Source organism: Pelodiscus sinensis, chromosome 3 (genome assembly GCF_049634645.1).
Source record: "Pelodiscus sinensis isolate JC-2024 chromosome 3, ASM4963464v1, whole genome shotgun sequence".
Taxonomy (NCBI): Eukaryota; Metazoa; Chordata; order Testudines; family Trionychidae; genus Pelodiscus; species Pelodiscus sinensis.
The window spans coordinates 106554412-106566611 of NC_134713.1; the positions used below are offsets into that span (position 1 = coordinate 106554412).

Sequence of the window (12200 nt, forward strand, 5' to 3'; positions counted from 1 at the left end):
ACCATTAACAACAACTCTCTGACTACGGTTATCCAGCCAATTATGCACCCACCTTATCGTGGCCCTATCTAAGTTATATTTGCCTAGTTTATCAATAAGAATATCATGCGAGACCGTATCAAATGCCTTACTAAAGTCTAGGTATATGACATCCACCGCTTCTCCCTTATCCACAAGGCTCGTTATCCTATCAAAGAAAGCTATCAGATTAGTTTGGCATGACTTGTTCTTCACAAACCCATGCTGGCTATTCCCTATCACTTTATTACCTTCCAAGTGTTTGCATATGATTTCCTTAATTACCTGCTCCATTATCTTCCCTGGGACAGACGTTAAACTGACCAGTCTGTAGTTTCCTGGGTTGTTCTTATTCCCCTTTTTATAGATGGGCACAATATTTGCCCTTTTCCAGTCTTCTGGAATCTCCCCTGTCTGCCATGATTTTTCAATGGCCATAAGGCAGTGCATGGGAGATGGCCAGCCCTGTTACAAGGCTTTGGTCTTTTCTTTGCCTAGCACTGGGATTGGGTCCAAGGTTTATCTTGTTTGTTCTAATCCTTGGGTGAAACTAAGCAGCAAATTCTCAGAAAATTATAATAACCCACCTGTCACATATTTCAATGGCTGCATTCTATAGGCAGCAATTTGACAAATTATTTTTAGCTAAATTATCATGAAAGATAAAACAGTTTCTTTCTACTGACTGCCTGCTGCAATATGATAAGATCTGTTTATAATCACCCCTGTGTCCTCCTATGCCATCCACTTGGCGTTTTTGTACTTACGTAGTGCAATGTAACAACTGTCTTTTCTCTTAAACATACCGTTCCAGACTCCGTGATGCTTTTGGATTTGTGTACCGTTTAAAAAATGGACCACAAAGCAGTAAAAATAAAAAACAGGGAATATATATATGAATAATTATGAATATTAATTAAATGTTAACAAATGAATGTGGTCTCTGCTAATTATCCTTTAACGGGTAAAATCATGACTCTATTGAAGACCATGACAAAACTCCCATTGACTTTGATGCAACCAAGATTTCACTTTTTAAGCATGAATTTGTGAAAAGTGTTCATTTTTGTTGAACAGATCAACCTCTTCACAGGTATTTACTTTGGCTCCAATACAGTGGTTCTTTCACACAGTCAGCTCTAATTGACTCTAATGTGACTCACCATTGACTCTAATGTGACTTATGTAAGTTTACAAAATTCCAAGTTTGACCTCTTCATTTTTTTACTGTACTTTGGTTTGACTTAAGCATAAAAACATAATGTGTATTGTTTTAACATCTAAACTTTAGATTTAGATTTGTTTCGTTTTCTGGAAGCATACTCCCATAGTGAATATTAATTTAAAGGAACTTTTTAAAAACAAACGTTTGTATAATAGCCAATTCCTTTCATCTATTCATTCTATAAAAATTATTTAACTAAATGTAGTAATCCTGAAAGGTGGCTAGATAATGATATTCAGTTATTCACAATATAGGTAAAAAGTATTCTCTGAATATCATTCAATTTCCCTGTGTTAAAGTACTTGGAAAGTGTATACCTAATAAATGCCTTGCAGACTTCCTAAATTCTGTATCAACACAATAGTAAATTAAGATAAACCAGATTGTTTATGATGCATTGACATGTGACATACCAGACTTTTGAAATCCCCTCTAGTCATTTAGTATTGGGATGATTGGCAATTGACTTGATTGTGTTTGTAGTTTCTGTGATGTGGGTCCAGATAGCAGGTGAAACTTTCAGGACTGCTCTTCATTGGTTAACTAATGCTGAGAGTTTTTAAAAATCCCATTCTGAGTGTTTTGCAAGTAGTGTGGCAATAAATTAATTTCTGTGCATAAATTCAATGACTAGCTATCGGAGAAGTCTACATGCTTTCTTATCAGTTTATAAAGAAGCTCTTTTTTGGCTTTTGATACAGGGACCTTTAGCAAGAATCCATATGCAGATAGAGTAAACCGTAAATAATCAACTAAGGGTGTGTCTAGACTACAGAGTTTTGTCGACAAAAGTGGACTTTTGTCGACAAAACTATACTTTTGTCGACAGAACTATGCTTCCAGAAAACTCAGCAGTTTTGTCGACGCTAGTAAACCTCATTTTACGAGGCATAACGCCTTCTGTCGACAGAGTTCTGTCGACAGAAGGTGTTATTGCATGTAGGGTTGTGTCTAGACTACAGGGTTTTGTCGACAAAGCAGCTTGCTTTGTCGACAGAACTGAATGTAGTCTAGATGCTCTTCGTCGACAGAAACTTTGTCGACAGTATTTGTCGACAAAACATCTGTCGACAAAACCCTGTAGTCTAGACGTACCCTAAGACTAAAAGTCTGATTGCCTGACAACTGTTGGGCCAAATAGTGCTTTCCATTACACTATTACAAATACAGAGTGACTTCACTGAAGTCAGAGTTAGTTCTGATTTGCTCCAGTGTAAATAAGAAGAATTTGACATGGAGTGAATAGTATGAGGCACCTCTCGGAGGCACAGCATACACAGGTGCATCCTAGAGGAAGGGTTGGCTAAGAGAGCTTTAAATGGCATTCAGGACCTCCTGATTCTCCTAGAACAACTTGGCAGGAGCACTATACAGAATCTCAGAAGCATTATGTCTCGTGGTCCACTCCCTTCCATACCTGACACCCCCTCCTCTCTTTGAGTCACAGGCACCCCCTCAATGTTCATACTAGTGAAGAGTCCTGGGCAGTGTTCCCTCTAAGCTTCCCCGGTGACTAATCAGCCCAGCCCAGTCAGAGGCTCAGGGCTCCCTGCAGGGAACTGACTCTGACTGGGTGGGGCTGATTAATCACCTGTGGGGCAGCACAGCTTCACAGACTAGGGAACACTGGTCCTGGGTAAAGCCACAAACACAACCTTATGCACTACCTGCCCCATTGGAAGTCTCCCCAGCCATCAATAGGTCTCTTCTGGTCTCTTTGTGCTGTCATGGCAGCATACAGGATCTGGGCCTTTAGGGATATGTGGTATCCCTACCTTGGTGTTTAATTTCAAATCAAGATAAAATGGTACTGGAACTCTTAGGAATAAATTAAAACAGTCTCTTAAGATAGTTTTTATTGTGACTTGCTTTTGAGCTTCTCTCTGAGCTCTTCCAACAAGTCATTGGTGAAAATATTTAAAAAGTTGTTTTAATAACTAAGCCCTGGTCTAAACTACAGAGTTATTTTGAAATAACCCCCTTGTTTTGAAATAATAAGCGGAGCACCCACACTACCAAGCCTGTTGTTTTGAAATAATGGGCTCATTATTTCAAAATCTCTAAGCCTGCTTTCCTTGGGGAATAAGCTTATTTCAAAATAGTTATTTTTGAGAGTTATTTTCAATTTAGTTAGTTTGAAATAATTTCCTAGTGTAAACAAGCCCTAAGTTATTGAAGTATCCTATCCTGGAAGCTGAACAACTGCCAGTAAAAAGAAGCTAACATGTATGGAAAAGAGAAAGTTAATATATTTTTGGCTCTACGCCTTTGACAATAATTTTTCATACCATTACTGGAAAGTCAGAAAAATTAGGCTCTGTTTTTCCCCCCACTGTTTATCCTAATTGATCACAAATCACACCTATGTGAATAGACTAACACGAGACATCTACATTTACAACTGAACTGAATAGTTATCAGTTAAATAACTGATTTTTTTGCATGCAATACTGTATGTACCTTTATATCAACTGATGAATCACCTTGCAGCAAAGTCCACTCATACTGTATGATTCCATGGTCATCTAAGCTTTCTCGGCCATCCAAAATCACCCAATCTACTGGTGACTGCAGCACAATATCTTCTCCTGCCTTGCTGTGTGGTAGCTCATCATTTTCTTTAAAAAATAAAATAGCTTAGTTATTCATCAGAAGAAATAGACTTCTTTATATATAATTGAAAGTAAATATTCTCTGTAAGACATTTTCACTCTGCTTTTCTCTAATTTGAAAGGTAGAGAAAACCAGCTTTCAGCACTGTTTTCTGTCCCTCAAAATGAATTCCAATTAAATAAGTTCAGCCAATTCAGCATTAAATAAGTTCAGTGACTGTGTGCCTGTTATTTGAATGCATTCAATCAGAAGTTTGATTACAAGCACTCCATATTCAGAACACAAGCTGAAGGGAAAAAATACCCATGGAAGTTCTCCAGAAGCTAAGCATTAATTAATTCTCTCTCTCCTACACAGAGGCTTTTAAAACAGTATTTACAGTGTAAACTGATGCCATACCGTTTCAAATCCAAGAGACAGAAACAATAACAAAAGCAAGCAATTTAACTTTAAAATGTGAAGTTTAATTATGTCTAAGTGCAATACTGATAAACAGCTGAAAGATATCCCAGCTTTATCTAGAAAGCAAACTGGTATATCCTCATGTTATGAAACCTCAGGTGCAAACAGAGATGTTTCAGTTGCAATAGTTATACAGCAAGTAGGATGGTTGGAAGAGTTTTTATTTAATTTGAGGACCAATGCAAACATAAATATTATATAAAATACACAAGCAGAACATACAATGTATGGTCCGAGAGCTTTACATCTCCCAGATCCAACACTTAATACAGGATTATTAATTTCCTTGCAGCCTCTTCATGGTCCTCATCACTCTAGGAACTTCAGGCTCTATAAACATGAATTGTTTGAAAATAAGTCAATCTAGTGAAGTGGTATTATCATTAGTTTGCAGAGGGCAGGTCTGAAGCACAGGAATTAAGGCCAGAAAACTAACACTAATTTTGAATTACTAACTTGGGACATCCTAGAGGACTATTTAGAATTTTATACCATTTTGTGTTCAAAGCATAGTTTTCACTGATTTAACTTGTGAGCATGTAGCACTTCTGCAAAGCAGACCACCAGTCTCTCAAGATGGGTGTCCATAAAACGATGTCAACAGCAGGCTGGAAAACACTGGCTTTGGTGACTTGTCCAGAAACACACAAGAATTCTGTGGCAGAGGCAGATTCTAATCCCCAGGGCAACATTAAAAGTGACGCAAGCATTGGATTATCCTTTTCCTTCTTGCAGTTCCCTGCCTCATTCACTACATACTACCACTGGCCAGCAGGTGGAGAATTCCCATTCTGTGGGACATTCCACATTGTTTTTGGAACAAAATTTCCCACCAAACAGGAATGCCCAAATTTCATTGTGACAGATGAAATGACATTTAATCTTTATTTTCAAAATGTTTCCAAGGCTCCCTAAATGGTGTGGAACCAAGCAGGGAGCCAGGCAATATGGGGGTTGTCTGGTTGCTGAGACCCTGGAAGCCCTGGATCCAGAGCAGTCCATATGGTGAGCTGCCAAGGAGTGGAGAAGCACTGGAAGCCACAGCTCTGGAGGGCCACTCCAGATTTGAGGATCCTGAAACCCCAGCTCTGAAGCAGCCTACCAAGCAAGCTGTTCCAGAGCCAGGCTTCCCAGCAGCCCACCTGGTGGACTATTAAAAAAACAAGGGCACTGTGGAGATGAGATTGATTTTTTTAAATAGAAAAATCAAAACTTTGCAGCAAAACAATTTTTCCAAAGGTTTTTTTTTGGGGGGTGGAGGGGAAGTCATTCCAATGGGAAACTTCCAAAACTGCTCTTCAACAAATCTTCCAACCTCGGTAACAACTGATGCAGGTATCTTACAGAAACAAGCTGAATTTACTGTGCATTCCTAATTTATTCCCTCGATGCAATCCAGCCTGTGCTCAGACTGAGGCAAGCCTCCATTTTCCTTCTTCTGTGCCTGTCTCTGCCCCATCTGATGCTCCTCACCCCTCTGCATTTGAATCACACTACTTCCTCCAGCTCCACAATGCCTGGGTGCCAAGAGGGCAGTATTGGGGAATAAGAGGAGAAAAAGTCTCTGTGAACTTAGTTTCAGTCTTCAGCACAGTAGCAGTTTTAGAAATTCCATTCACCAGGAATGGGATATTCTCTGTGGACATAGAATTTTGGTAGCAACCTATGCTGAACACGTAGAAACAATTTTTCACTGGCCTATAACTTTGAAAATCTATCCAAATTTGTTTAAGGAAAAGAATATCCCTGACACCAAAGTAACCTTGTGCCAAATGTCAAATCCTTAAAGAAGAAATGAAAAAACTGTAGAAATCTTTTGAACAGTAACAAACAAGTTGAACCATATTTTCCTTAATCTCATTTTCAAGAACAGGTGAACCATTTTTGCTGAATCCTTCAAAACTCAGTCTGAGTCAGACAGGCAACATGAAAAACTTCAGCCAACGGGGTTTATGTCTGGCAATGTAATAAGCAACTGAACATTGGGAAGAGTGAGGCAACCTTCATAAGTTAGATGTGTAGAAAGTGAATACAAATGCCATGATTCTCATTTAGTAGAAGTTTACACTCACACTGCACAGATGTAAATGATGACAAAGCACAAGGGGAAAATCAAGTTCATAGTGCGAATTTCAACTTTTTTTTAAGATTTATTAATGTTTAAGAATGGATATTAATATGCAGATTTTATAACTTAACATTCTCAAATTGTGTCTGCCTGCAGAAAAGGAGTGATAGCTTTGGAAACCACTGCCTCCTTTTCTGCAGAAAACAGCAGATTTAAACAGATCTCCTTTCTTTTGTTTCTTTCACAGACTTGGAGCATCTCCAATAAAACTGTTAGGCAGTACTGGATGGCATCTGAATGGAGGCTTTGTTGTAAAAAGGTCACTTTATTAAAAGCTCTTACACTTCTGTTGACATCAGTTTACCAGAATATTAATTTCCCTACTTTTCATGAGTAAAAAGAACCCCAAAGAAACTTAACTTGCTGGTCAGAAATTCAGGGCCCCTTTCCCTTCTTAAGACATGGAAAGTTTTAAAAGAAGACTAATAGTATTACCAAAGACAAAAAAGACAACCCCTCCTTTTAATAAATTCATTTTTTCTTTTTAACATATCATTAAAGACATGAAGGCTCAGATTCAAAACTGTGTTACTCTAGATTTTATTTAAATATACAACCATTGACTCAACTGAGTTACATCGGCATGCAGGTGAAGTAACACCATGAGAATATGGACGTTAAAATAGAGAGAGATTGTATCAGGTTAAAACAGAAGGTCTAGCATAACTCCTCTGATTTTCAGTGAAATTAACCCAGGGATGCCATTGGACTAAAGTCTAAATCTGTCAACAGGTATTCTCAGAATTACAAATACAACTGGGTTGAGATTGTTAAATTATTTGAGTAATTTTCAGCAGTGAAACATTAGCGATCACCACAGTTCAGAACTGTAAAGATGCTATGTTTTGTAAAAGATATATTTAAAAAATATATATCTCAAAAAGAAAATGTAAAAAGATTCTGTGTGTTATGAACCCATGATTTATCAAAACAAAAATAGGTAAAGTATGGTTTTAGTATGAGGGGAAAATCTTGAAACATAGAGCACATTATCATAAAGCCAGTAGCTGCATGATATGTTAATGTTAATTTTCAGAATAACTTTTCAGTTTAATTCAAAAATGAAAGGGCAGTACCACATTAGACCTCAGTATAACTTAATCTTCAGTTTTTCTTTCCTGGTGTATGTCAGGGATGTCAAACATCTGAATAAATTACCTTTCTGCCTCCCGGCTCTGCTCTGACTCCTACTTAATTGCATTAAATAGTTATAATTCCATTTATGATATCACAGCCAACCCATACAGAAACAGACTGGAAAAACCAAGACACCGATCACCTCAGAGGTGTGGCCAAGAGACAAATTTCTATCCTCATTCTACAATCATGAGCAAAAAATAGGTTCTGAAGAAGACTATTCTAGATCAGATATTAAAATTTTGCTCAGACAGACTTAAATGGAAATTGTGCAAATGAGGTAAATGAGTGCAGGCCAGACATTACTGGTACACATTTTTATATCAATGAGTAAATCAGACATCCTGAGCTGACAAACATAACTGGTTAAAGAGCATAAATTAGAGCTAAATTTACTCATTTTCATATTGCTATTAAAATTGCATTAAGCATGAAAGCTACCTTTTAAGGGACTGTACACCGATTTTAATAGAAATATAATTTAAAATAAAGTAGTTATATAACTATATTAATTATTTTGAATATTCACTATTCAGTATCCACGTGCTTCAAGCTGTGGTGGCATAAAACTGGTGCGACAGACTACAAAAATCAGATTCAAAGTCTCCACCCCAATAAGCAGTTCTATTGGTCAAATAGTGTTAGGCTCTGTCTATACTAGCATGTTTGCCAGCAAAATTTTTGTTGGCCAGGGGATGTGGAAAAAAACTACACTCCTGACTGACATGAGTTTCCCCCAAAAGGAGTCTGTGTAGATGGAGCCATGTTGGCATCACCACTCATTGGAGGTGGCTTAATAATACCAAAATGAGAGCTTTCTCCTGCTTGCAGAGGCCTTGCGGTGATGATGCAGCTGTGCCACTGTAAGGTCTGTATTGTAGACATAGCCCTAGATGCTTTCTAGGGGCGTGTCTACACAACAGCATTATTTTGAAATAACAGTGTGTATGTCTAAACAGCAAGCCCGTTATTTTGAAACTGTTTCAAAATAATGGGCTTCTTACTCTGACTTCTGTAACCCTCATTTCATGAGGAGTAAGGGAAGTCAAAGGAAGAGTGTTTTTCCTTCAACATCCTGCAGCGTAGACAGTACCAAAAGCCAAGTTAAGGTACTTCAACTTCAGCTATGAAATTAATGTAGCTGAAGTTGCATATCTTAATTTGACTTTGTCCCATAGTGTAGACATACCCTAGGTGTTTTCATGTTTCTGAAATGTCATGCTACTCAATCATGTGCATACACTAAGGGTGCATCTACACAGCACCCTAAACTTGAAATAAGATACACAATTTGCACTATGCAAATTGCATATCTTATTGCGATTATATTTCGAAATAACTTGTTTAGAAATTTGTCACGTCTACACAGTGCCAAATTTTGAAATAATGCACTATTTTGAGACATCCCTTAACCCTCATAGAACGAGGATTACAGGGTTGCCGAAATAGCACACAGCCCTTATTTAGAAAAATATTTGGAAATAATGGACAGCTTGTTAAGACATGGGGTAGCTATTTTGGGATATCCCAAAATAGCTACACAGTGTAGACGTACCCTTAGTTTATTTGGGTACACATACTGAATTCCTCGTGTATAAGAAAATATTTTCATCAAAAGTTACTGAAACCATAACTATGCTTAACAGATTGTCCTTTAAGTTACATTTGTAGAAGGAGAAGTGGTGAGTCAAAGAGCTTTGCTTCAGATGTCAAGAATCCTGACAAGAACAAGTCTTAAATGCTGGGTCCATGCACATTTTCTTCTAGATCTCAGTGCTCAGGATTTCTTGTGTTGTGTTTATGCTTCGAATTGCTCTGGAAGCTGCTTCTCTTAATCTGTCTGATTCAAGATGAAGAGTACCATTTCTAGGCTCCATTTCTATGGAGTCTCTTCCTCCTTTTTTGCTCTTATAAGATCTGATAGTGAAGTTCTTAAGCAGGCAAAACTAAGAAAACAGTGTTGGGTTCCCTTCATCTTCCGTCCTGGGTTTGCTTTGTAGAAGTCTTCTTCTAACAGTTTTGTCTTTGTGTGAGCTCTCTAACTTGCTCAGCTACTGTACAGGTCCTTAAATTCTATGGTGCTAGGTTCTATTACTATGAGGCTCAATTTTCAAATATACTTAGGACTCACAATTCCACACAAGACCCTTATAAATATGATCTATTTTATTCTTGCAAGGAAGGCTGGACTCATGAATGTTTTAACCCAATTTGTTGCTCTTCATTAAATTGCCATCTTGAATATTGCAAGGTAAAGCTACAAAGCTTATCTTCTTTATACTCACAATTAGTGCAGTATAAGCGACATCATCCAAACAACTACATACCAGTAAAGCTACTCAACGGACTTCAATAGCACTATTCACCTGAGTAACTTTAGTCATATGATTAAGTGCAGGATTTTACCCAGAATTTGTATATAATAAAGATCTTTTTCTCCCACAAAAACAGATATCAAGTTAGGGGAAGAGCCTATGATATCACAGAAGTAACATCCATAGAACAAAATGTGATCTCATTAACACAGCTGTGTCAGTGGGATTGCTCAAGACTCTTAAAGGAAGCCACGTGCTCAAATACCTTGCAGAATTAGTGCCTATGTGCTCAAGCTTGAGTGATTTAAATGAGTGGAGTTGCTTAACACCTTGAAGGTCTGACTCCCTCTATCAGACTGTTCTAGACAGGGGCAAATCTGTTAGGAGATAGCAAATCATATGTAGATGCACAGGCAACAACATCCCCTGTAAAATTCCCAGAAAAAGGGGGGAGGGTGCAATTTACACTCCCATCAAGAACTATGCTATAGCTTCTTGCAGTCTGGCTGTTGGTTTACTAATATTACACCTAAAACAAGCCTCCTCACAGTCTCCTGTTTATTTAACCCCTTTCATAAACAGTGCCAGAATTTTGCTATTGAAAGCTTTTATTCCACACTCATACACTAACAGATGGCCCAACCCTCTGCTTATCAGACAACAACAGCTTGAATTCTGGGAAAGCCTGTGGCCTTGTTGTCCCTGTGAACAGCCAGCTAAGGTGAACAGGTCCAGACAGTGCTGCCAATGTAAATTCGGTGGAACAAGAGCTATTGTCTCCTTCCAGATCTGACACAATAGGATTCTGAAGGGGGAGGGATGGAGGCGGGCTGGGAGCTGCTGTAATCCTAGAACTGTTGGGCGCTCATATCTCCCCTCCCCACGGCCGAGTCAGTCTAACGCTCCCTGCCAGGTGTTTTTTTTCCAGCCCATTGCCCAAACCCCCCAACTGGCTGAGGGCCCCGGCACAGGGCCACCCCCTTCAGCCCCCCAATGAGGGGCATGTAAGCAGCGAGCCCCCGGCGTTGTGGTGCCAGCGCAGCCCCCCCCCTTACCTGCGGCCTCGGGGAGGAGGGCGGGCAGCGGGCTGCCGCGGGGGCCGGGCGGCTGGGTGCGGTTGGCGGGCCCCAGGCTGTAGCTGCTGTAGCCGCGGTGCGGGGCGAAGCGGCAGACGGCGCGGCCGCGGTAGGTGCAGTTGAAGAGGTAGCAGCTCAGCGCCCCCGGCTGGCCCTGGGGGCGGCCCCGCTGCACCACGGCCAGCGAGCAGCGCGGCTCGGCGCAGCAGGCCTGCAGGCACTGCCTCCAGCCCGCCACGGCCGCCGGCGCCCGCAGGAAGGTGGCGCCCGCCGCCAGAGAGTCCTTGGTGCGGATGATGGAGTCGGGCCGGCCGGAGAAGGCGCCGCCCCGGCAGCGGGCCCCGCCGGGCTGGTCGGGCTGCAGCTGGTGGCGGAACTCCTCCAGCAGCGCCTCCACGCCCGAGATCTGCGAGCGCAGCTCGGCCAGCGGCGCCGCCACCTCCCCGCCCGGGGCCCGGCCCCACAGCGCCGCCGCCACCAGCAGCAGCAGCAGCAGCCGGCCGGCCATGGCGGGGCGAAGCGAGGCGGGCCCGCCTGCCGCAGTCACCCGGCGGGCGGGAGCGGGGCCGGGCCCGAGCGGGAGCGGGCGGCCTAGCGGGCGGGGGCGGGCTCCCAGGCGGCAGGAGGCGGCGGCATGGCCCGGCCCGCCCGGGAGGTGCGGGGAGGAGCCGGACGCAGCAGAATCAACCGGCGGGCAGCGCCGGAGCAGGCTCAGCACCAGCTCCCGTGGACAGCGCCGGGAGCCCCGCCCACCCATCGCGCCCGGGGCGGGGCCAAAGCAGGCCCCGCCCCCTCCTGCTTACTGCGGCCCCTCTGCCCCGCCTCTAGCCGCGTCTCCCGGGCTTCTACTTCTACTTCGCTTCCTGTCCTCAACTTCCCAATGTCAACGTGCTCTCAGATTGTTACATTTAATCTGGAGGGGGCGGGGTGGACTCCCATGGTAGATAAACCACCACGGACTCTCTTGCCTCTTGTCTCCCATTGCAAGATCTGCCCTGAGAACACCCAGCCCTGGCTCATCTCCATCTCATGCAATGGAGTGTCTTGGCAAAAACTCCGTGACCAAACTGGCTTCCTCCCCTGCAGAGTCATACTCTGCTCCTCCAGTTATGCAAGCTTCCTTCCTAAACAGTTCCAATTTAACTGAAACCCACATGCATCATTTTTGCAACCTTTGACTCCAATCTCAAGCTCTCCCCTACTCCTACCTCCACTTTGCTCTCTGC

At 41.9% G+C, this 12200-nt stretch overlaps 1 protein-coding gene across 4 annotated transcripts in view; it reads right to left on the reverse strand.

The window, feature by feature from the left end:
- LRP11 (LDL receptor related protein 11) overlaps positions 1-11742 on the reverse strand; it is a 33338-nt gene extending 21596 nt beyond the window's left edge. For 2 of the 4 annotated variants that reach the window (XM_075924421.1, XM_006115025.4), the window contains exons 1-2: positions 10954-11739; positions 3704-3861 (exon numbers count right to left, since the gene is read on the reverse strand). In XM_075924421.1, coding sequence (XP_075780536.1) covers positions 3704-3861; positions 10954-11731 — 936 coding nt within the window. In that variant the 5' untranslated portion in view covers positions 11732-11739. Of the gene's footprint in view, positions 1-3703; positions 3862-10953 lie in introns of all 4 variants that reach the window. The other 2 variants (XM_075924423.1, XM_075924422.1) reach the window with 1 other exon arrangement.
- Positions 11743-12200: the final 458 nt, after the last annotated feature.